Below are 25,393 nucleotides of genomic sequence, written 5' to 3' on the forward strand. Positions count from 1 at the left end.
CAGGGCACCTTGGAATCTGCTTCCTGCTCATCCTCTCCTCATGCTTCAATCTCTTGTGGGACCATAACCTGCAGGAGAACTGGGACACCCCCTCGTTCATCCTTAAACTGAATGGAATGGCGGATGACCCGATGGTCCTCAGTGCGGCCTTTCAGCGTCTCCTGCCAGAGGCAGGTGTGGGCAGTGGGCTCTGGCAAGCAGGGAGGGCCCAGTTATACATCACACACACACACACACACACACACACACACACACACACACACACTCTCTCTCTCTCTCTCTCTCTCTCTCTCTCTCTCTCTCTCTCTCTCTCCACCCCTGTCTCCCTCCTCCTTCGCCCCAGAGAGCCAGACAGGAGCAAAGGTCCCTCTAGGACTGTGGGCCTTCCAACAGCCCCAGACCTGGCCCTCTGCCCTTCTTTCTCTCTCCTTCACTCTCTGTCAGCAGTTTCATCCCCTCCCACAGTTGCAGCTAATCCTCCTCCCACTATCTGAGCTGGGAAAATGAGCCCTGGACAAGTCCCATAGAGGCGAGGAGTCTCAAGGGGCGGTCCGCGTGGGTGTGCATTCTCTCTCTCTCACACACGCACACACACACACACACACATTCACACGGCTCCAGGCACCATTACAGTGACCCCATATTGAGGACCACAGGGAATTGGGGCAGCAGCCGGAGAGAAGGCAACAGAAGCTCTGGCCAAGGCTTTGGGAAAATGCTTTCCTTGTCACTGAGGGTTTCCGAAAATAGCAAGAGTCAGCTTGTGCTCCTCTCCCTCCCCCTCTCCTAGAGCACCCCGCCCCAGTGCCAGTGCCAAGCGCTTGGAGACAGGGTGAAGTACAGGCTTCCAGTGACCCCTTACCATCCAGACCCCAGGTCCAGGTCACTGTCTCTGCCTAGTGACTTCTCGTGCCATGGGCAACTGTCTCCGCTCCTCTAGTGAACCGTAAGCTCCTTGAAGGTAGGGGCCAAACTTTTATCCTGTGACGTTCCACCTCCCTCACATCCTTTATCTATATAGGAACCTGCACATAGTAGGTATTCAGCAAATGCTCAGTAAAGTATCATATTAACAAATGCATGGGTGAACCTGGGAAGACATTTAAGTGACTAGTTGAATGTTTTATGTACATGAAACTTTCATACAAATGGATTTCATAAAAGACCTACTCTGTGCTAGACTTAGTTCTGGGAGCGTGACAATCATTCTGTCCAAGGCAAGGACATATTAGCCGTATTTTACAGGTGACAGAACTAAGATTTGCACTCAGGTCCTGCAGCTTCCCAAGCTCCAGACTTTCCGTGGTACTCTACTAGCCTCAAGAAGGTGGGATGACCTCTGCTATGCACTGCTAGTGGAGAAATGCTGTGATTATTTTCACGTCAGACTAGAAAAACATAATAGAAATAGAAATTTCTGTTTGTCTTAGGCGTGTTGGTTGTAGGTATGAGAAACCAAACTGTGTGGAATAGGAATCGTGCTTGGCTAATGATATCTGAGGCCTGAAAAAAAGGGCTTAAATTAGGAGTGAATTATGCAATAATAATAATAATAGCCAACCCTTATACAGCATCTGCTTTGTGGCAGGTGCTCATCTAAGCCTACTAGACAAAATAACTCATTCAATGTTTGCAGCAACTCTGTGAGGGAGGTATTATTATTCTCCCCATTTTACAAACAAGGAACAGACACAGAAGTGTGATGGTCCAACATGAGAGAGACGCCTGGCGGTAGGCAGAGCAGAGCTGATTCTGTCATCAACAGCCCAGGTTCCACCTGTCTTTCTGCACCACGATCCTTATCATGTGGCTAGAGGTCACCTAAAGATGCAAGGCTGTCCTATCTTCAGGCCAGGCGGGAAAGGAGCCTTCTCAGATACGTCCCCGCAGGCCCCAAGCGACTTCCTTGCGCATCTCACTGGCCACTGGTCTGAAGGCCAGGACAGGCCCTGAGCAGGGCAAGCTGCCCCCACCTCACCCCCAGTGATGCACAGGCGCCTTTAGGAAGAAGGAGGGCAAGAATGGACACCCAAGAGGCAATAGTGTGTAGGCGACTCCTGGTCTGACACAACTCCAACAAGCTTAGGCAAAAACAGGGACTTTGATTACAAGGATCTGGGAGTGGGTGGCTCACGGAAGTAGAAGGTAGTCAGACCTCAGGAAAGGGCTAGAACTGGGAACTAGAAGGCTGGCAGCGTCCCAGGGAGACTGCTCTCTCCTGCCACTGGTCTCTGACTTCTGCTCCTCTCCTCAGCCCACAGGACAGGTGGAAGACAGCGCCCCCATGGGGCCATTAGTGTTCCAGGTTCCTCTGAAAAGACTGACTTGACCCTGGGGTTGGGGGTGGGAAGCATACACCCAAATGGCCAGGGAGAGCATCTGATTGGTCTGTTTTGACCACGTGACTTCCCTGGGTGCAGGCAGCTATGGTGGGGGGGCGGGGATAAGGTGTGTAAGGCTGCTGAGGGTCCACCCTTTAACGTGTGGATGGGGGCGTAGATCATTTCCAAAGATGGGGAATTCTCGGGAGTTGGGAAGTCAGGCCCTACCCCAAGGATCTAGAAAGGGTTCAAGAGGTCAGACCCTGTAACCCTCTCAGTGATGTGGAGGTTAACTGCCTCCTTTTTTCACTATGGCAGCCCCTGCTCTGCTGGCATCTCCAGGCCCTGGTTCACGGAGCCCTGGCCATCTGCACCCCATGCTCCCGCCCCATCCCTTGCCACCCGGTTCTTTCTGTCCCTCCTCTGTACCCCTCTTAGGATCTCCCGGCTTCTTTGCCAAGGGCAGAGGAGGTCCTTGAAGGTGGTGGTCAAATAGGCTGGGCACGGCCCCTGTGGCATTGCGAAGTCAACACGTCCGCCACCCCGCATCAGGATCAGAACCCTCACCGGAACAAAGACTCTTCCTGTCTGCTCCCTGATCAGAGTCTGCCTGTCGCTGGGTGACTGTGGTCTGCGAGCCGCTTCCACGTCCATCGACTGCTCGGGCTCTCTCTCCCTCTTTTCTCCTCCCTCGCCTGAGCAGCGGAGATGGGAATCCAGGTTCTGCCCTCAGTCCTTCCCGCCCTCATTCCTGTGCCGTGTACCCTTCCCTTCTCCTCAGGCCGCAGATGTGCTGTGCTGGGGCCAGGTGGACAGAGTGATATTAATCTAGCAATTATTGATTCAGGAAGGACCTGGAGGACATATTTACATGAAAACCGTAATGTGAGCAGAACTTCTGCTGCGGAAATTAGGTATTTTTAGGCCTGGGGTCTGGGGGAGAGGAAGGGGCCTAGGATGTGCTCCTAATTCAGGCTGGGGGGGGACTCAGAATCTGGTCACGCAGAGGGCCAGACCTGGGGACTCTGGGAGTGGCAGGGAGGCCTGGGAAAGAAGCGTAGGGCAGGGGGAGGGTTGGGAATAATGGGGGGAGGGCAGCTGCCTTACCGCCTTCCATGTCCTGAGAGGCCAAAGGAAGAAAAGCCCCAGCTAAGGTCTAAAAAGAGTATGCTTGCATATGCATTGAACATTGACAATTAGGTGTTAATATCAGTCAGGGTCCCCATAGGAAACAGATGGCACATGCAAACTGGGAAATGTGAGGCCAGTTTAATAAAGGAACTGTTGACAGAGGTGTGGGAAGGGTTTGGGGAACCATATGGGAAGGCTCACTGTGCAATACCCTCGGGCTGATAACCAGGGGGCAGTACACCCCCACCCTGAAGGGAGGAAGTGGGGAGCGATTGTGGAAACCTGGAGGCCGAGAAGCTGCAGGAATGAGCTCTGACCTTCTGTGGAGGGATGAAGCGGCCCACTCTGCTGCCTCCTTCCTCCCTCCCTCCCTCCCCCTCCCCATCTTCTGCCAGTTTCCCCCATTGACCAGAGGGAAGGAGGCCCCCCCCCCCCATGCAGTCCAGACACAGAACAGGGAGGGGGAGGGAGAGTGGAGGAAAGAATAAAAGGCATCCACCGCAAGGGCGCAAGGGGATTTCCCCAGTCCCTCCCCAGTCCCGTGTTTCCCCCCTCCCCTTCTCTTCCTTCAGGGCACCAGAATAGCTCTAATTGATGCTCACTCTCTGCCGGGCACTGTTCTAGGCCTTTAAAAGGTAGGGAGGGAGACGCAAGAGGGAGGAGATATGGGGATATATGTATGTGTATAGCTGATTCACTTTGTTATACAGCAGAAACTAACACACCATTGTAAAGCAATTATACTCCAATAAAGATGTTTAAAAAAAACAAAAAAAGGTAATACACTCCAGTATCCATGGGGGATTGGTTCCAGAAACAGCACCCCCATACCAAAACTACCTTATATAAAATGGTGTAGTATCTGCATATAACCTATGCACATCCTCTCATATACTTTAAATCATCTCTAGATTACTTATAATACCTAATGCAATGCAAATGCTATGTAAATAGTTGCTGGGAGCATGGCAAGTTCAAGTTTTGCTTTTTGGAACTTTCTGGAATTTTTTTCCCCCAAATATTTTCGATCCATGGTTGGTTAGAGGCAGAACCCGCAGATACAGCCACCTGTAACTCCCTTAACTTTTACAACTGCTGAGGGAGTTGATATTGTTATGCTCACTCCCAATTCGGGGAAACTAAGGCAGGGAGAGGTTAAGTATTTTTTCCTAGAGTCGCACAACTGGTAAGGAGAAGGCTGGGATTTAAACTCAGGTTGACTGGCTCCAGAGGGTTGGCCTTGCCTGTTGATTCCACACTCCCCCAAGGCCAGGAATCAGAGTCAAGGAAAGGAGATGATGGGCACCCAGGACAGGACAGCAGTGCCAAGCCCTTTGCAGCAGGAAGGACCCAGCTTAGGACTGAGGAATAAGTTCTAGTGAGCAAGTGTGTGAAACATCGCTTCAGGGAATAAGTTTGAGCCAAATCTCCCTCCCAGAGGGTCTCTGCTCAGAGAGATGGCCAGGCTCTCCTGGGGAGGGACAGAATTGAGCCTGAGAATGAAGGAATGAAAGAGGTGCTCTGGGGACTAATGACCCGTGGGGTGCAGGATGCGGTAGGGTAAGGGTGCATGGACGGTGTAGTCACTGGGGTACTTCTGGAAGCCTTGCAGCAATGCAGTAATAGGTTTTAATACCGTTGCACACACAAGTGAGGAACTTAAGAAGAAAATCATCCTGCTGTAGCTTTCCAGACCTTGAGTAAGTAGTGGCAGTAGGGAGGGAAGAGAGAGGAGGGGTTAGGAGCAAAAAGAGCATGAAGGAAACCCAGGGGCCTCTAGGGCTTGGGGAGGCTCATCACAATCACCTTTGGGATCACTTACCTGCTGGCCCCAGGACTCCGCCCCCAGTGGAAGTGATTCTGATTTGCTCCTATCCCAACGGGGAATCCCTGATCTAGTTCAACCTTTCACTTCACAAATAATGAAAATGACATCAAAGAGGTCACTGAGTGGGTTAAGGACATGTGAGGGATGTGGGATCAACAGGGCTTGGTGACACATTGGATGGCCCTGGGAAGGAAAGAGGTGGGAACTGATTCAGAGGGTCTGGGTCAGGCTCCAGAGGAACCGTTGGGCAGCTCCATATTAGAAGTTTCAGGGAACCAACACTAATTTTTAAAAGGTTTTAAAATTTTTATTGAATAGGTATTAAACATATTTAATATTCAAAAATGAAAATAAAATAAAAAGGTATATATTGAGAAGACTGGATCACCATTTTGCTACTTTTAAGTAACCATTTTTTAAAGAATTAGTTTTGGTTTATTTTTCCATTGTATCGTAATGCTAATATAGCAAATATAAATATATATTCTTATTTCTACCCTCTTTTTTAAGAAATTTATTATTTATTTTTATTTTTGGCTGCGTTGGGTCTTCGTTGCTGCGCACGGGTTTTTCTCTAGTTGCGGTGAGCGGGGGCTTCTCTTATTGCGGAGCACAGGCTCTGGGCACACGGGCTCAGCAGTTGTGGCTCATGGGCTCTAGAGCACAGGCTCAGTAGTTGTGGCCTACAGACTTAGTTGCTCTGCGACATGTGAGATCTTCCCGGACCAGGGCTTGAACCCATGTCCCCTGCATTGGCAGGCGGATTCTTAACCACTGCGCCACCAGGGAAGTCCTCTACCCTCTTGTTTTACACAAAAGGTGCTATTACACTGTTTTGCACCTTTCTTTTTTCACTTAATATACCTGGAGATTCCTCCATAGCAAGATCTGGTGCAAACCCCCATTCTTTTCTGGAGCTGCATCATATTCCCTTCCAAAGACATAGCGTGGCTTATTTAAGCAGTCTCCAGTTGCTGGATATTTGGTTGTTTCCTGTCTTTTGTTATTTCAAAAAATACCACAAGGAATAATCTTGTGCATAAGTCACTTTGCCTGTGTGCAGGTGCGCTTATAGTCTATTTTTGTTTCTTAACTAACTGTGGTGAAGGAGCAGGTTTTCCCTTTCAATTTACAATCTGTCGCAGATGGATACTTATGTAAAATTCAATAAAAGCAAATTCCTCGAGGAGTGAATTGAAAAAAAAAATCTAGGCAAAATACAAGTCCACATATTTTGTTATTACATCCAATAGACATAAAAATTGCTCTGTTGGGTTTCCCTGGTGGCACAGTGGTTGAGAGTCCGCCTGCCGATGCAGGGGACACGGGTTCGTGCCCCGGTCCGGGAAGATCCCCCATGCCGCAGAGCGGCTGGGCCCGTGAGCCATGGCCGCTGAGCCTTGCGCGTCCTGAGCCTGTGCTCCGCAACGGGAGAGGCCACAACAGTGAGAGGCCCGCGTACCGCAAAAAAAATAAATAAATAAAAATTTGCTCTGTCAAATTACGATAAAGGTTTTAAAAACCACTCTCCAAATTCATTTATGTTATCTCAGACTGATCACAGCTTGTGGATCGGGTGACCGCTTTACTCCCAGGAATTAGGTCAAAGGGTAGACGCCTCTGTTGTTTTGCCAGATGTTACCAAATCCCTCTCCATCGGGTTGTACAATTTTGCCCACCCACCAGCAGTATATGAGAGCCCCTTTTTCCACTGCCTCACCAAGAGCTGTCATCTCACTTGGATATGTGCTAAGCTGACAGGTGAACAACGATATCTCAGCCCAAGTTTTCATTTGTGTTGCTCTTATTATGAGTGAGAATAGCGTCGTTCATATTTTTAAGTCCTGTTTGTATTTATATTCTTTGCCATTTTTCTACTGGACTGTTGGTCTTTCTCCTCTTAATTCTCAGGAATTCTTTGTATATTAGGAATATTAGCCCCTTGTCTCTGACATGAACTGCAAATCTTTTTCCCTTTCTTGTCATTTGCCGTTTGATTTTGCTTGATGTTTGTTTTGGGGAGAGAGGGAGCATGCAGAAGTTTGTGGGTTTTATGTAGTTAAATTTGTCAATCTTTTCTTTAATAGCTTCTGGATTTGGAGTCGTGGTTCTCCACTCCAAGGTTATGAAGAATTCGGCCCACATTTTCTTCTAGTATTTTTCTGGTTTTATCCTTAACATTTAAACCTTTCATCCAGTGGAATTTTTCCTAGTTGGTGTGAGTTATGGATCTAAATTTATCTTTTTACAAATGACTACCCACTTGTCCTAACTCCATTTATTAAAATCCCTAAGATACCACCTTTATCATTAAAATAAATTTTAAGCCATTTGGGATCATAATAGAAAAAGCTCTATAATTTGTCAGTTTTGTCCAGAATACCATTACAAGGGAAATTAGCTTTCAAGGTATGATCTATAACTTTACATTACTAGAGCAGAGCAAACTCTTAAGTATTGTAAAAAAAATTAAATTTATTTAAACAGACAAACAAACAGATCCCGTGGGGCTACCGACAGGCACGGAGGAGATCGGGAGAGGTGGGCACTGCTGAGGGAGTGTGTGGTGAGAGTGAGTGTTTGCATTTCAGGTCTTCCCCCAGCCCGCCTCCAGGAGCTGGGAGTACAGAGGGGCCCACCATGGTGTTCCCGGGACCCCTGGCTGTCACCCTGCTGCCGCCCAGCCTCACACTGCTGGTGGTGCACCTCGCCAGCTCCCAGGATGTCGCCAGTGAACCCAGCAGTGAGCAGCAGCTGTGCTCCCTGAGGGAACACCCCATCGTGGCCTTTGCAGGTGAGAGCCACTTCCCTCTCAGTCCTTTTTTGCAATGACTGTGTCCTGAAGGACTTTGTGTCTCTTTGGCTGTTGGAAGTCATTTCTTGTAGGGTACGGGAGACTCTTCCTCTGGGGATAGATGTAAGAAGGATGGGCAGCCATGGGCTCGAGGGATCTGATTTTAGTCTCCAGACAATTTGTTCAGGCCCTTCATCCATTTTTCCCTGGGGGAGGAGGTGGTCTTTCTCTGGAATTCCTTTGCCGGAGAATGAGGTTATAGATGCCCAGGGTGCTGTAGCCAAGGGTTGGTTGGTCTTCTTGTGCTTCCAGCTCTTCTGGAAGCACAAGCTCTATTTCTTGGCTACCCTGGGGAAGAATGAAGCTGACTCGCTCATTAGGAAGTGCCTAGAGATCTCTGGAAAGGTTCCCTGTGCTCTAAGATGGCTGCAGGGATGCCTGTCTTCGGCGCCTTGGGAGCCCCCAGGGAAAGGGGCCTTGATGACAAATAACTCCTTCTGTCAAGGAAGGGCATGAGAGTGTCTTATCATAGTCTTTCCCAGACTGGAGTTTGGGAGTCGCTGGACATATTCTGAGGGGTCCATACGTTCTCAATAAGTTTCTAAAATTAGTATATACATTTGATGATCATCTAAAATCGTAACAAAACACACATCCTGGCGCATCCTGCACGTTCTCCCTCAGCCTGTTAGCCAGTTTGGTGGTCACCGGGGGTGTTAGGACCACGTCGACACTCCATGATGGAGCTCACACTGGGATCTGCAGATGTGGTCTCAGGGGTCCCCATGTTCTTAAGTGATAAACACCCATCCTATTTCCTCTTCACAATAACACTGGCAGCGAGGCAGGGCAAGGGCTGTCACCTCTGTTTACAGATGGGGAGGGCTGAGGTGTAGACGGTTGGAGCGACTTGTCAGAGCCAGATCTCCATGTCTCCCTCCTGACTCCATCCCGGGCTCTTCCCATTCCCCGCCGCAAAGGGACCAGGTGCGTCCACCGTCAGATGCACGGCAGCCCATCCTCTGTGATTCCACACAGCCAGCTGAGAGAGGCAAGATGGAAACCAGAGTGGAGAAATGAATCCATAAGACCGAGGCGGGCGTGGGATTCGGCGGGTGGGGAAGGCAGTATGGATAGGAGTTGGGGCAGCGAGGTGGGGAGGCTGGAGGCGTTTCAGATGTGTGGGATTCCCAGCTGTGGGCTGGCTCCTGTCTCCGGGAGGAGGGTTTCCAGCTGTCTTCTCCGTGCTGTCTTGTTTGAGCTGGGATCTGAGGCTTCGAAGGCTTAAGTGGATTAGAGCAAATTAGTAATGTCCTTAAACCTACAAAACGCACGCACACCCTCCGACTTCTGATGGCTTCTGGAGGCTGTCACTGCAGGGAGGGACGAAGGAGCAGAATCCTGAGCGTGTCCTCATGCGGGGGCCGCCTGCGGCAGCTCCTAATGAGCCCTTTCTTCTCAGGGGCTTTGCTGGGGCACAGTTGGCCTGGCTGATCCTGGGGCCATGGACAATGGAAGGAGAGCAGGGAAACCCCTGTCACCCAGCCAGGCGGATCTGTACTGGAACAAACTGGCTGGTGATGGGAGGAGGGTGGAGAGGTGGAGGATGTGTTCCTTGAAAGCCTGGCTTCCTTGACACCATTTCTGATCTTCAGCTGTAAATTACTTGAATGAAACTGACTTCCCACCCCGCCCCCTTTCAGAAGGAAGGAATGAGGCCCAGAGTGACATAGGCAGTTGACACAGAGTGACTAAGAAATCCCCTGAGCCCCAGGTGAGCAGAGATGGTCCGTCCTAGACTGACAGCCCCGGAGACGGGCGTCATATCTGTTTTTCCTCCTCAGGCCTCCTGGCCTCCCCAAAATTCACCCGTTCCCTCTTTCTGTTGGCTTTGGGTTTTCCTGTCTATTGGCCAAATTTTTCTTGGGCCCCCGACCCAATACCTGACTCCAGGCACAGAGCTGGACGCTGCGGGGCCTCAGAGGTGAAGAAGTTCCCTTTGAGTACTCATGTCCCTGTTGTTCCTTAAATGTCGCTCCCTTTGGTCCCCCAGTGCAGTTAGTCCTGGATGAGGGCTTGTCCTCTTGTCTCCCCGCATCCTTTAGTTCTGCTGGGCACACACTAGAGACTCCATTCACGTTGGGTGACTATGTTCTGGGTGATGCCGTGTTCCAGAGAAGCTGCCATAATCCAGCCCGGCACCAACCCCCAGCTTCCGGATGTTACATTTTACTTTTGACAGTTGAGTAGGCTTCTAACCCTGTAGCTGTGAGTTTCCCTCTCCCCTGACACCTGGCTGATCTGTGAATAACCCCTAAATACCCCAGAGGAGCTGCCAATTGCAGAATCTGACAGACGTTCTTCTGTTTTGTAAGGTTAAATTTTCTCCTATGGGTTTCTTTTAAGGGGATCCACCTGTGTTTCTCTCCGGCCTGCACGTTACTCCTTTTGCCACAGCTTGGTCTGTCGAGGTGGCGGGGAGAAGCCAGTATGGAGTTCACACTGGCAGTGGTTAATCCACAAAGTGGGTAATTGAATTGACTATAATTAAAATCACAGGCACGTCATGGAGAATGTCATTTTTCTCTTAAAGTCACTGTCCAAAGCGTTCACTGCACATGGAGCTCAGAACGTGCTCGGTGTTTTAACAACAGCCTTCCCTCTGGTCCTGTTTGCCTGTGTAATAAGAGGAAGCTGGCTCCCTTCCAAAGACAGCTTCCCCAGGATCACCACGCTGTGCCCCCTGCATCTCCCCCCCTTGCCCCTTCCCCCTTGCCCTTGTCAGTCACTTCGGGGTAAGGAAGAGGGACAGAAACTGGAAGGGACCGCCCCCCCCTCCTCCACCCCCACCTCCCACTGTCTTCCTGGCTCCTGCCCTTTTTCCTCTTCCTCTCCCTTCTCCCCAAGAAAGGGTTGGAATGAAGGCTGAGCTGAGCCATCTCCAGATGGAGTTTCTCCTGGTTTGCCGCAGACCAGTCATGCCACGTCTTCCCCTGTTCAGCTGCTCACATCTGGAATACCCCTGTCAGAATGGAAGAAGGGGATTAAAGTGCAAGCCAGTTGCTACTATTGGAGAGCACCCAGTATGCTGGGGATGGCAACCCCTCACACACACATACACACACACACACACACACCCCACCCGGAAAACAGATGAGCACATTCAGAGTGACAAAAACATGCAGTATGAATGGAACACGAAGGGTGGAGAGAATATGGAACAAAATAAGATCAGGATGGAGAGGTTATAATCCAGGAAGGCTTCCTGGAGAAGGAGGACCCTTGGCTTAGTCTCTAAGGTACCATGACATCCTATCAGGATTTCTGAGAGCAGCCCTGAGGTCAGCTAAAAACCCGGCCTACCCGACTCCACATCCACTCCTTATACTGTGATCACCCAAATGCCATTGCAACTTCGTGATGGTTCTTGCCAACCTATAGTCACCTGCTGAGGGCAGAGGCAGACACAAAGGATTTGCTTCATTTTGCTGCAGTTTTTCTTTCTTCTTTTTTTTTAATCGTCCATATCACAGTTTTCTGAAAAACATCCAACTCGCAAAACCTTCAGTTCTCCAGGGAGCGATTAAGTGTTTGCCTGCCGTGCAGAAATGAAGCACTGCTTTTACTCTGTAGTGGAGGGATAATGAGCACTGATTTATTTCCCTTGGATTACACACACACACACACACACACACACTACTCTGGGCCTTCTGGGAGCCAGTTACTAATACACTGTGAGGAAGAAATCTCAGGGCCTCCTCACATTCCCCTCATCTTTACCCTATCGGCGGGAAAGTTCCTCTGCCCCACAGCTTCCTCTCTTTACTGGTCAGTTCCCTCACATCCATGAAGAAGGAGCTGAAGGAGAGCTATTAAGGGGCTGTGAGCCAAGATGGGGGAAGTGGTTCTCCATTTGGAGGGAAAGTCAGCTGGGCACTGTTCCCCAGGTGTACCCTCTCCAGACCACTGCCCCATCCATCCAGAGGGCTTCGAGGTCTCCTCTGCCCACCTGGTCCCCATGAAAGACTTTGGCCTTGGCTGGGAAGAGTCTTCTTGGAGACAGAGATGGGCACTGCCCACCCACCCTCCATTCCTTCCACCTCTGTGGAGTCTTGTCTGAAAACCTGAGGCTTCTTGTACAAAAGGGAGTTGACGATTATTCATACATTCATTCAAATACTGCCAGCTGCTGGGAGGAGGCTAGAGCTCCCAGAAGCAAGATTTTCCTTGTCCCCCAGGGCAAACTACCAGATTAGACACCCAGTGAGATAGGAGCTTTGATGGCAGTCAAGAAGAGGTCTATGGGAGCCCGTCACCTTGCGTGGGGGAGTCAAGGAAGGCTTCTTGGAGGAGGTGGGGTGGGGACGGGGACAAAGAGGAACTGTTCCACTGAGGAAGAATAGAATTGCAAAGGTTTGCGGGCTCTTGTGGGATAGATCTGGAGATGTGCACTGTGTTCTGGTTGAATGTGACTGGAGTGGAGGGTTTAAGGGGGAATGTGTAAGCAGAAGCTGCATTCTTTCAGTGGATCACTAGATCACTAATGTGCTAGGCATTCATTCTACTTGGGAGGACAGTGGACCAGAAACCAAAGGAGTTGGGACTTTTCCTGGAGGAAACTGGGAGCTATTAAAGAGTTCTCAGCTAGAGAGTGACATAACCAGATTTGCATTTTAGAGAGATCACGTTGTTGCCTTGTGGGAAATGGGCTGGAGGGGCAAGAGTGGAAGCCATGCCAGTTAGGATGCTGTTGGCATCAGTCCAGGCAAGAGATGATGGTGGCTTGGCTGGGGAGTAGGGTGCAGAGGGCGAGATGGATGGATTTCAGAGAACGGACAGGATTTGCCAGTATGTTTGGCGTGGCTGGTGAGGGTCTCGGGGGGTCAAGGATGATTACAGGTGTCCCTTTGTGCAACTAGGGGGTGGGTGGAGCCCTTCTCTGAGCTAGGGAACAAAGCAGGAGCAGTGACGCCACCCGCACTCCCTGTCCCCCAGCCGGCTGCTCACAGAGGTGGGCAGGCAGAACCCAGATCTCCGGGGTGCCTCTGCCTCACTGCAGCCCTTCCGTTCTTGGGTCCGATGCTGGTGCAGCTGGGAGCCCCTGGGCCAACAGTAACCGAATGGCTGCTTCTCCCTCCCCCAGATCTGAAGCCATGGGTCTCTAACTTCACCTACCCTGGAGCCCAAGATTTCTCCCAGCTCGCTCTGGATCCTTCCAGAAACCAGCTCATCGTGGGAGCCAGGTAATGAGGTACAGGAGGGTTGGGGCCAGGACTGGGGGATCAATTCTAAGCGAATTGAGTGGAGGGAATATCATTTGGCATGACCCTCTGTGGGCAGACCCTCACCCTGGGCTCCTATTCCGCCCTACCAGGCCCTCTCTGTGTCTGAATGTCAGTCCCCCAGAAAAGGAAGCAGTGGATGGGTGGGTGCGGGGAGGTGGGAAGGAAGTGACCTCCAGATCTCAGCAAGACACATTCCTCAGGGTCTGGCAGTTATCAAGGGCAGGAATGCCTGCTGGAACCTCCCAGCCCCTGTCCCTGCCATCCTGCCAGGACCTACCTAGCTGGTGTCCTCCCCATGCAGAGAAGGTGCCCAGGAGCCCCCTGCTGGCTGGCTGGCTGCCTGCACCTGGGACATGGGACACGGGCCATGTGCTTCTTTTATGAAGGACCTCACCTCCCTGTTGCCTGATATCAGTTAGCCCCACTGCCCCGATCTGGTATGCAAGGGGTAATACACTCTAGGGAGGACTTGTAGAGACTTTACAGAGCAGAGTAGGAGGAGAGAGTCCTCAAAATCATAGACCTTCAGCTCTGGTAGGGAAGGGAGCTTAGAGATGGTCTGTTCCAGTGGGACCAGAAGCATCAGCAGCATTGGGAAACTTGTTAGAAATCGAATTCTTGGGCCCTACCCCAGACCTGATGAGTCAGAAACTCTGGAGGTGGGGCCCAGCAACCTGTGTTTTAACAAGCGCTCCAGGTAAGCCTGATGAACACTGGAGTTTCAGAATCACTGGCCTAATCCAACTGTCCTCGATTTCAACATGAGGAAGCAGAGGCTGGAGTGGGGAAGGTGACCTTCCCAAGACCACGTAAACAAGATGACAACAGAGTCTGGGGACGAGAACCCAGGTCCCCTAACCTCAGGGCTAGAGTTTTTTCTGCCAACCCACGTTACCACCTCCAACTGCACTGCTGTTTTTCAGAAGCTCTCCGCCCCAGGGGTTCTGATTCAGCAGGTCTGGGGTGAGGGAGGATGGTCACTGGGTTGGATGCCTCCAGGCTCCACTGTGTAGCTGACCATCCTTGACTTCTGGGCTTTCCTGAGTGGCCCCGCCCCTTCATTTGCCACGTGAAAAGGAGGCAAGTCGAGGACGGAGCTCTGGACCAGATGAGCTGCATTCTTGTCCTGGGTAATCTTGACCTGTGAGCCTCAGTTTCCTCATCCGTAAAGTCTGGGTTATGTGATGCTGCCAACATCACAGGGCTATTAAGAAGCTGGGCTGAATGCATTTTATTTTTTTAATTTTGAAATTAACTTATTACTTTGCATCAGTGATATGTGTTATGGTATAAAATTCAGAAGGTACAAAAGTGAAAAGCAGGGCCAGCCCACTATACACCAAGCAGGACCCCTCACTGGAGGCGTGCCCTGTGGTGAGTTTGCATGTCCTCTCAAAAGTAATCTCTACATATGCAAGTATACAAGAGTGTGGACCTTATTTTCCAAGCAAAGAGAATCATTGTTTTACTTTTTATGTTGAGATAATGGTAGATTTACGTGCAGTTGTAAGAAATAATACAGAGATCGCATCCTTATATCCTTCACCCCATTCCCCCCCACACAGTGGTAACATCTTGCATAACCATAATACAACACTGCAGTCAGGAAGCTGACATTAATGCCATCCTTCCACCTGATTCAGAGTCCACCAGCTTTACATATGTAGTTTTTAGACTCCTGATGCCTTTGAAATAAGACAGAGAAAGACAAACACCAAATGTTGTCATTTATATGTGGAATCTAAAAAATAAAACAAACGAATTCATATAGCAAAACAGAAACAGACTCACAGATATAGAGGACAAACTACTGGTTACCAGTGGGGAGAGGAAAGGAGGGGGGCGAGATAGGAGTCGGGGATTAAGAGAAACTATTATCTATAGAATAAATAAGCCACAAGAATAAACTGTACAGCACAGGGAAATAAAGCCAATATTTTATAATAACTTTAAATGGAGTATAAGCTATACTTTTTTTTTTTTAATTAAGACTTTTTTTTTTTAGAGCAGTTTTAGGTTGGCAGCAAACTTGACAGGAAGGTACAGAGAGTTCCCATAGACACCCCCGCCCCACGCAGGCCCAGCTTCCCTCACCACCAGTAGCCTCCACCGCAGGTGCATTTGTTACAACTGATGAACCTACACTGACACATCATCATCACCAAAGCCCAGCATTTACCTTAAGGTTCACTCTTGGTGGTGTACATTCTGTGGGTCTGGACAAATGTATACTATCATGTACTCATCATTAGGGTAACATACCTAGTAGTTTCACTGCCCTAAAAGTCCCCTGTGCTCTGCCTGTTCATCCCCGCCGCCACCCCACCCCCTGGCAACCGCTGATCGTTTTAATGTCTCCATAGTTCTGCCTTTTCCCGGAATATCATATAATGAAATCATACAGCATATAACCTTTCCAAATTGGCTTTTTTCACTTAGTAATATGTATTTAAGCTTCCCTACGTCTTTCCATGGCTTGATAGCTCATTTCTTTTTAACACTGAATAATATTCCATTGTCTTGATGCACCACAGTTTACCCACGCAACTACTGAAGGACATTTTGGTTGCTTCCAAGTTCTGGCAATTATGAATAAAGCTGTTATAAACATCCGTGTGCAGGTTTTTGTGTGGATATAAGTTTCCTTATTTAAGGTTTTCGAGCAGCAGGCTGATATGATGAAAGCAGTGTTTGAGGAGGATGAATCTGGCAGCCCCGTGCAGGTGGCGATGTGGAGGAGAGGAAGCACGAAGTGGCAGAGGGGCAGTTTGGGCAAGAGGAGACAGGCTGGGCCAGGGAGGTGGCCGAGGGAAGGAGGAAGATGACCTGCCTGGGTCCCCACAAGAGCTCCATGAGGCTTTACGTTGAACAGAAACAGGTTCCATGGTTGGGAAGCGGGTGTGGGAGGCTGTGCCCAGGGCCTGCTGGGATGGCGGGGAACAGAGACAGTGTGGGCTTTGGGAGCAGATGCGTCTGGGTTTCAATCCCACAGCCTGCACTTACTATCTCTGTGATTTGGGCCATTTACCCAAACTGTTTCCTCTTCTGTAAAATGGAGTTTTCTCTCTACTCCCGGCGTGGCAGTGCAGATTAAATGAGCAAATGGAGGTGAAGCTCTCCCTGGGGTCGGCCCACTGTCAGCCGTCTGCAGTCGGCACCCAGTCCCGGCACCCCATGAGGCAGGAGCCAGGAAGCTGTTCCTGGAGACCTACCTGCAGAACCAGCCTGACTTACCATCTCTGTTTCTGTTTTCACAGGAACTACCTCTTCAGACTCAGCCTTGCCAATGTCTCCCTCCTTCAGGTACATTTGCTTCCCTTCCCTGTAATTTCCCTGGTATTTGGGGGCTGGGGCCAGGGCAGCACAAGGAGTGAGATTCAGAATTCAACCCCCAGGGTTGAAAACAGGAGCCCTGTGTTCTTTTCACTGGCTGTGGACTCACACTGGCAGTGGGGGTAATGGCTGGGAAGATATTTGGAAGTGGGGGCGTGGCCACAGAAACACGGGGGCACACGCACGGCTCCTGCGTTGTGAGGACAGGAGCTAGGTGCTCCTGTTTGCCTAGACTGAGGGGTCCCAGGACGCAGGACTTTCACTAGAACCAGTACAGTACTGGGCAAACTGGAACGGCTGGTCATGCTAAGTCCAGCTGCTAAATCCACAGGAGGGTCTCTGGGTTTGGGCCTCGAGGGAAAGGATGGCCCTGGTTCCTTTCTTAGCCTGGCCTGAGTGATCCCATTGTAGCTCAGCCTTTTCACTGAGCTGCGACTGATTTGTTCTCTGCTGCCAAGAAGGGCTCCCCCAGCATCATTCCCTGAGTGCTTTGGGAGGCACTTTGATGGGACTCCTGGATCCAGAACATTTATCCCAGATTGAGAAACAGATGCCATATCACCTCTGCAGAGGCTGGACATTCTAGAGAAAGGAAGGCCATCTCTTTGTCAATGAGGGGAGGGCCTCAGTTCCTGCATCCAGGGGAGGCTTGCTGGTCTCCAGCGATCAAGTGTTCCTTGAGCACTTGCTGTGTATCGAAAGTGAGCTGGGGGCTTCCCTGGTGGCGCAGTGGTTGGGAGTCTGCCTGCCGATGCAGGGGACACGGGTTCGTGCCCCGGTCCGGGAAGATCCCACATGCCTTGGAGCGGCTGGGCCCGTGAGCCATGGCCGCTGAGCCTGCGCGTCCGGAGCCTGTGCTCCGCAACGGGAGAGGCCACAACAGTGAGAGGCCCGCGTACCGCAAAAAAAAAAAAAAAAAAAGTGAGCTGGGGGAGGAGGGGCTATAAGACAAGCAGAGTGTCTGGCCGCTAGGGCTCACAGCACAGCCAGGATAAGATGATGAGTGATACACAGAACCTAATTAGAGAATGGTACAAGGAGTTTGTCAGGGCCTGGGCTATTTGGTATCGTGTTTCACTACAAAGGGCAGTTGGGGAAGGGGAGACCTCCTTGGTGAGCTAGTGTGACACTCTGGTCTAGTTTCTTCTAGCTGCACCTGGGTCTAGACCCCCAGGGGCCATTGCAGCTGGTTGCCACAGAGGAGGTGCTCCACAGGGAGCAGAAAAGGTGTGACCATCCGAAAGGAGGAGCCAGGAAGAACTAGGGGAAATTGAAAAGAAATTCCATTCATCCATTTTTAATAAACATTAATAAACATTAACAAACATTTATGGAATACCTACTATATGCTGGGTGCTGTCCCAGGCACGGTACTAGGCATTTGAGATCCCAAGGTGAATCAGGCTCTGTGTCTTGCCTGAAGGAGCAAGCACATAAGAGTTCATAAATGATTCCCTTTCCTGGATGGGACATGTTCCTGGGGCCTGGGCTGGAGCAAGGTGGAGTAAATTCCCAGAGGCAGCATCCCATGTCCTGCCAGCTTGGTTGGTCACAAGCAGCCCAGCCAGAGCCTAGTTTCCAAGTGGCTTCCATGGGAAATGAAGCCAAGATGCCAAACCCTGCAGGTCAGGGCCTGGGGGCAGCCAGTGCACAGATGGTCCAAAGTGGGTGGGAGGAAGTGGATCCAAGGGTCCTGCCTTATGCTCAGGAGAAAGTTGGCTTTTTATTAAGTTCCCATGGTCAGCAAATGAAAGTCTTCTGGAACAGTAAAGTGGCCAAAGTGGGGAAAGAGAGACAGATGCACAGAAATAACGGCAGTGCTGTGGGAAGCATGTAAGAAGGGGTGCATGCCAGGTGCCAGGTGCCCAGAGGCATGAGGAACCCCCAGGCTCCGCAGGGTCTGAAAAGTCTTCCCAGAGAGCTGCCCTTGGGCAGCAGTTTGAAGGATGGGGGTTGGCCAGGCAGCTAAGGAGGAGACAAGGTGTGAAATAGCACGGAGCACTGAGGGGGCCAGTGTGGCAGGATCATGGGGTGGGAGTGGGATAAAGGTAGGAGATGAGGCCCAGGAAGAGAGAGAGGCTACATCACAGAGGGTCTTCATGGCTGAGCAGAGGGGTCCATATTTTATTTTGAAGGCAAAGTGGTATAAGCCGAGAAGTGGCATGAACAGATTTGGCGTTCAGATCACCCAGCCCAATGCAGAGAATGCATTAGCAGAGGAGCTCGTTAGGAGAAACGGCAACAATCCCGGTGATTGATGGGGACAATTGAATTAAGGCAGCAGAGTGGGGGTGGAGAGAAGAAAGGAAATGATCTCCAGGTGGCAGAATCATAGCATCACGCGGCTCCACAGAGCACCAGGCACATTGTCTTCTGCGTGAAGGTGACCCCTAGAGTTGGGAAGCTGGCAGCTCTGGAGGGCTTAGCGAAGGCTTGGACTACAGTGGTACCATCTAGGTTTCTGTCTTGCAGAGCTGGGTAGCATAAATCAGGATGGGACTGGAGCTAGCCTGACTCTAGACACTGGTTCTCCCTCGGTTGCCCGCTAGAATCACCAGAGGAGCTTTACAAAGCACTGATGCCCAAGAGGTTCTGTTCTAGGGTACAGCCGGGCACTGGGATTTTTAAAGGCTCCCAGGTGATTCCTTTGTGCAGCCAGATATAGGAACCACTGCTCTAGGATGTTAAGGCCTTTTTTGTAGATGCTGCCCAACTGGTTAGGCTTCCCCAGGTGTCCTTGACAGTTGACCTGCAGGTCCTGGGTCCCGTCCTTTAACAGATGTTAGGACCCTCCTCCGGCTTGAAGCTGAGGCCTGTCGTTTGGTTCATTCTGCTCCGTGTGGATCTGGTCTCAGCCATGGGAAGGTACCTTCTGCCAGCCCTATCACTCATGATTGAGGCAGGAGCTGGGCCTCTGGGGCTTTTCTGAAGGCTTTTCTGCAGACCAGCCACAGCTGCACCAGGAATTGGTTTTACCACCTTCCCAGGGTGTCTCTTAGGGCCTGACTCCAGGAGTTCAGATTGGATTCTTTGTAACAGAGCTAAGGAGATAAATAAATATAATTCATGTTCACATCCCCACCTCCCCACCATAGGGGGAACCACCTAGCCACAAAGAGGAGGGAACGAGAGGGAAGTTAGAGCGGGCTGTCCAGCATCCCCTCGACCAGGCAGGAGGCCGACCTCAGCCTCTGGTCTCCTGGTTTGTACTCTGATGAGAAAGCCCTGCCTTTTGACCATGAAAGCTGGATTTCATTGAGCGCTCCTCCATTGCCCTGTCTGGGGCTTTGGGTTCCTGTTTATAAGCTTTCAGTCCACAGCATCTGCTATCACAATTGGCTCACAGCAACTAAGTGCTAAAAATGAGCTGCACCCCTTTGCTGAAAAGAGGAGACAGGGTCAAGGCCTCCCTGCTCCCCAGCCCAGCTTCCTTTACTCTCCGTCCTGCCTGGTGCACACACGCAGTTATAAATCTCCATTACAGACAACTGATCCTCCCACGTGGCCCCAGGGTATGATTTAACCAAACTTAAACCTCAGTGCCTTATTGATAGTTTAAATAATTAACATCCCTTAAAGAAAAATCTAAATGCAAACAGTTTATGCAAACCAGTGTCCATTAAAAGGACTTCTAAGTACCTAACCCCTGTTAAATAATTTGTGTAAACTACTCTGCCTTAAGGAAAATAGAAAAACCCAACTTCCTTCCAAGTCTCTAAGCAACAAGAGAGGAGAGATGCAGGTAGCGGCAGAGGGGGCAGGGTGCGTGCGTGCCTGCGTGTGTGTGTGTGTGTGTGTGTGTGCGCGCGCGCGCGCACGCCCGTGCTTGCAGAAGGGGAGGGGAAACCAAATCAGCTCACCAGTGATTGTCATTTATCACTGTAACTTAATAAACTGGTGTGGGAAAGAAAAGGTGGCGAGTGGTCGACAGTGTCAGGGGGATGCTGAGTGATAAGCTTACTTGGATTGGTCAATCAGGCGCTCATGAGCCACCTGTGCCACAGCAGTTCCAGAGGATGACGTGGCTGGAGGCCTAATTGCAATGGATGTATGATCTTGGGCTGCCACGTGTCCTGCATGTGCAGACATGGGGACTGTTCTGCACATACGCATCAGGATGCACATGGGGCTTTGTTTGCGCCTGGGCAGATGGTGAGGCTGATCCTGAGCTCTTTTCTAGTTGTCTCCACATTGTCCAAACTAAGCTGGCAGCTCCATAGTTTTTTGAAATCTAAACTCTGATGAGCGGTGGACTTAATGCTCAGCTGTTTTAATGTTCAGCCATCGTCTCTGGTGTCCAGGGGTGCTGCTGAGTCTGTAAGGAGATTATCCAATTCCTGGCTGTCTCAACTGCTCTCCCCATACCAGAAAACCATGCAGTTTCTCTTTGCTAGAGACTGCCGTCCTGGAATTTCTGGGACAGTCCTAGTTTAAGGCATTCTGCATGGCCAATTGATCATACACATCTTATCTCCACTCCTTCACAAAATTCACTAAAAGGACAGTGAGAAATTTTAAAAGGTACAGATCTGCAATGACAGAGAGAACAAAAGAGATGTCAGTAGAGAAGAGACTAAATGTATTCTGGGAAGGTGGAAAATGGATGGAGCAAATCATAACCAATTTAGTAGAGCAGAACAGTTTTACAGAGGGAGATATGCCAGAGAAGCATGATGACTCCCCAGAAGGCCTCAGAAATTGGGGTGTTGGATATTGTGGAATGTGAGGATGAGGTACAAGGCTAAAAGGGGGAAATGGTTGAAATTATCTAAATTGAGAGGTCAGAACCCACATCTCCTGTCCCATCCCACACAGTAATCCCTTCCTCCATTTCCCCCTCCCCCAATAAAGTGAGATTAAGACCCTTTTTTTTTCATTAAAAAAATTTTATTGAAGTGTAGTTGATTTGCAAAGTTGTGCTAATTTCTTCTGTGCAGCAAAGTGACTCAGTTATACATATATATATATATATACTTTTTCATAGTCCTTTCCATTTTGTTTTGTCACAGGATATTGAATATAGTCCCCTGTGCTATACAGTAGGACCTTGTTGTTTATCCATCCTGTATATAATAATTTGCCTCTGCTAATCCCAAACTCCCATTCCTTCCCTCCCCTCCCCCGCCTTGGCAACCACAACTCTATTCTCTATGTCTGTGAGTCGTTCTGTATTGTAGATATGTTCATTTGTGCCGTATTTTAGATTCCACATATAAGTGATATCATACGGTATTTGTCTTTCTCTTTCTGACTTACTTTGTTCATTATGCTAATCTCTAGGTTCATCCATGTTGCTGCAAATGGCATTATTTCATTCTTTTTTGATGGCTGAGTAACGTTCCATTGTCTATATATGCCACATCTTCTTTATTCATTCATCTGTTGATGGACATTTAGGTTGTTTCCATGTCTTGGCTATTGTAAATAGTGCTGCTGTGAACATAGGGGTGCATGTATCTTCTTGAATTATACTTTTGTCTGGGTATACACCCAGGAGTGGAATTGCTGGATCATGTGGCAACTCTAGTTTTAGTTTTTTTGAGGAACCTCCATACTTTTTCCATAGCTGCTGCACCAGTTTACATTCCCACCAACAGTGTAAGAGTGTTCCCTGTTCTCCACACCCTCTCCAGCATTTGTTATTTATAAACTTTTTAATGATGGACATTCTGACAGGTGTGAGCTGGTACCTTGTTGTAGTTTTGATTTGCATTTCTCTAATAATTAGCAATACTGAGCATCTTTTGATGTGCCTATTGGCCATCTGTATGTCTTCTTTGGAGAAATGTCTATTTAGGTCTTCTGCCCATTTTTTGATTGGGTTGTTTGGGTTTTTTTGTTGTTGAGTTGCATGAGCTGTTTGTATATTTTGGAAATTAAGCCCTCGTTGGTCGCATCATTTGCACATATTTTCTCCCAGTCTGTAGGTTGTCTTTTCATTTTGTTTGTGGTTTCCTTTGCTGTGCAAAAACTTGTAAGTTTGAGTAGGTCCCATTTGTTTATTTTTGTTTTTACTTCTATTGCCTTTGGAGACTGACCTAAGAAAACATTGGTATAGTTTATGTCAGAGAATGTCTTGCCTATGCTCTCTTCTAGGAGTTTTATGGTGTCATATCTTATGTTTAAGTCTTTAAGCTGTTTGAGTTTATTTTTGTGCATGGTGTAAGGGTGTCTTCTAACTTCATTGATTTGCATGCAGCTGTCCAACTTCCCCAGCACGACTTGCTGAAGAGACTTTTTTCCCATTTTATATTCTTGCCTCCTTTGTCAAAGATTAATTGACCCTACGGTGTGGGTTTTTTTCTGGGCTCTCTATTCTGTTCCACTTATCCATCTGTCTGTTTTTGTGCCAATGCCACGTTGTTTTGATTACTGTAGCTTTGTAGTATTGTCTGAAGTCTGGGAGGGTTATGCCTCCTCCTTTAAGACCCTTTCTTTAAAGACCCAACTGGTGAGCCTCCAAATTTGGAGATTCCAGGAAAGGTGAAATCGTACTGATGGGGTACGGGGCTAGAACAATATTTCTTTTTCTCTCTTTGTGCAATTTATTTATTGAAGAAAACTGGTCATTTGTCCTATAGTGTTTCCCACAATCCTGACTTTGCTGATTGTAATCCAAATGGTACAATTTAATGTATTCCTCTGTTCCCTGTATCATCTGTGAATTGATTGTTAGATTTAAAGACTTTATTTAGTTTAGATTCTGGCAAGATTACTTCAGAGGTGTTATTGTGTACTTTTTTAGGTGGTACATAGTATCTGATTTTCTCTGTTTTTTTTTTAATGTTAGCAGCCATTGATGATTGTTTCCCAGATCCATTAATTCTTTAGGTATTACAGTATATTAGCCGGACTACTTCTACAAGGAGAAACTTCTCCTCATCTCCTATTTGATTACCCAATGATACAGTCATATAGAAAAGGCAGGATAAATATTTTGATACTCTGTCTTTATTCACCAGTTTTCAAATAATGAACTGGCTTGGAAGTATCTGTCAATGATGATCAGTTAATTTAATTTTATTATTATTACAGACTCATGGCTTTAAACATTGTGGGTGTTGCAACCTATTACATTTATCTCTCACGACTATCCCATCTTTCGCCAGTAGGGGGCCTCTTCAAATTGGCTCCTGGCCCTGTGACACTATGACCCTAGTGGTCTTTGCTTCCTTACTATTTGGTGTGAGGAGATATCTAGGCTCACCTTGTACATTTCCTGCCCCAGACCTAGAATTAGTCGTTACTCCAAGAAACCTTGGCTCCTTTCAGTGGGAAATGGTTAATGATTTATTTTAAAATATCAATAGCCAAAAATCACCAGACATTTGAGGAAAGCCTCTACAGTGAAAGGGAAAGATCAAAACAAACAAGCAAACAGAATGAAGGAAGCTGTAAGAAACAGGGACAATGCAAGACATACAAGAAAACACTTTGTAAATTAATTTTAAAAACTAATTAGAATCTTCTGAGATATAAGAATATATTTTGTTTATAAAACATTAAATTAAAAATGAAAATTTAAAAAGTGATTGGGGAAATAAAAATTGAATGGAAGGATTAGAAGATAAAGTTGAAGAAATATCTCTCAGAAATTAGAACGACAAAAAAAAGAAATGAAAAACAGAGAAAAAATGAGAAATAACAGAAAATTAGAGGATCAATGCACAAGGGCCAACAGTGGATTGGATTAATAAGAGTTACAAAAAAGAGAACAGAGAAAAAAATGAGGAAGAAATTATGGATGAAATAACATAAGAAAATTTGCCAAAATAGAGGATGAGTCTTCACATTGAAAGGGCTGACTGAGTTCCCAAAAGAGACCCTGCACTAAGGCACATCACTGTGAATTTCAGGATACTGTTATCAAAGGTGATTCTAAAAGCTTTTAGCTTTTTTTTCTAAAGAGAAAAAGGAAAAGAAAACGATCACTACAAAAGATTGGGAATAAGAATTACACCAGACTTCTCAGTAGCAACACTGGAATCTAGAAGACAATGGAGGAATAAATGCCTTTACAATTCTGAGTGAAAATTATTTTCAACTTAGAATTCTATACCAAAATGATCAATGAAGTATGAAGATAGAATGAATCAGACATGCAAGAATTTTAAAAAATTGATCTACCATGTTCCTTTTCATAGGAAGATACTGGAGATGTGTTCTACCAAAATAAGCAAGTAACTCAAGAAAGGGGAAACACAGGATTCAGCAAACAGGAGAGGAGTGGAGGTAAGTCCCAGGTTAACAGCCAAACAGGAGACCTCAAGAGCAACCAGGTCACACTGGGGCAGGAGGCTGGAGGCTGGCAGGAGGAAGAGAATGGGAATTAATAGGTTATCTGAACCATTTGTGTGTACAGTTAGCAGATGATATTGAGAGGGACTGTTGGGCATTAGGGAAAAATCAGTGATAGGTACGTTGTAAAACAAGCCAATGAAGAAAATCAAGACAATTATTCAGTCCAGGAAAAACAAAAAGTTGGTCAAGAAAGGATACCTCATCAGAATAGGTATATTTCATTGATTCTCAGAGGCATATGTTTTCACATTTTACTGAGTCTGAAGTCAGGCCATGTCTTTCTGTCAAAGGCATCTTACAGTCACCATTGGCCAGACCACAGTCCTGATGGAGTTGTCTCTACCTGTGAAGGTGTGAACTTGGTCATTATTCCTGGTGTTCTCACCCAGCAACAGCCACC

At 48.2% G+C, this 25,393-nt stretch overlaps 1 protein-coding gene across 4 annotated transcripts in view; it reads left to right on the plus strand.

Moving 5' to 3' along the window:
- SEMA5B (semaphorin 5B) overlaps positions 1 to 25,393 on the plus strand; it is a 118,350-nt gene that overhangs the window by 70,307 nt on the left and 22,650 nt on the right. For 3 of the 4 annotated variants that reach the window (XM_067738695.1, XM_067738693.1, XM_067738692.1), the window contains exons 2-4: positions 7,872 to 8,074; positions 13,218 to 13,317; positions 16,617 to 16,662. In XM_067738695.1, coding sequence (XP_067594796.1) covers positions 7,921 to 8,074; positions 13,218 to 13,317; positions 16,617 to 16,662 — 300 coding nt within the window. In that variant the 5' untranslated portion in view covers positions 7,872 to 7,920. Of the gene's footprint in view, positions 1 to 7,871; positions 8,075 to 13,217; positions 13,326 to 16,616; positions 16,663 to 25,393 lie in introns of those variants that run through there. The other variant, XM_067738694.1, reaches the window with a different exon arrangement.

This window comes from Pseudorca crassidens, chromosome 5, assembly GCF_039906515.1.
Source record: "Pseudorca crassidens isolate mPseCra1 chromosome 5, mPseCra1.hap1, whole genome shotgun sequence".
Classification (NCBI taxonomy): domain Eukaryota; kingdom Metazoa; phylum Chordata; class Mammalia; order Artiodactyla; family Delphinidae; genus Pseudorca; species Pseudorca crassidens.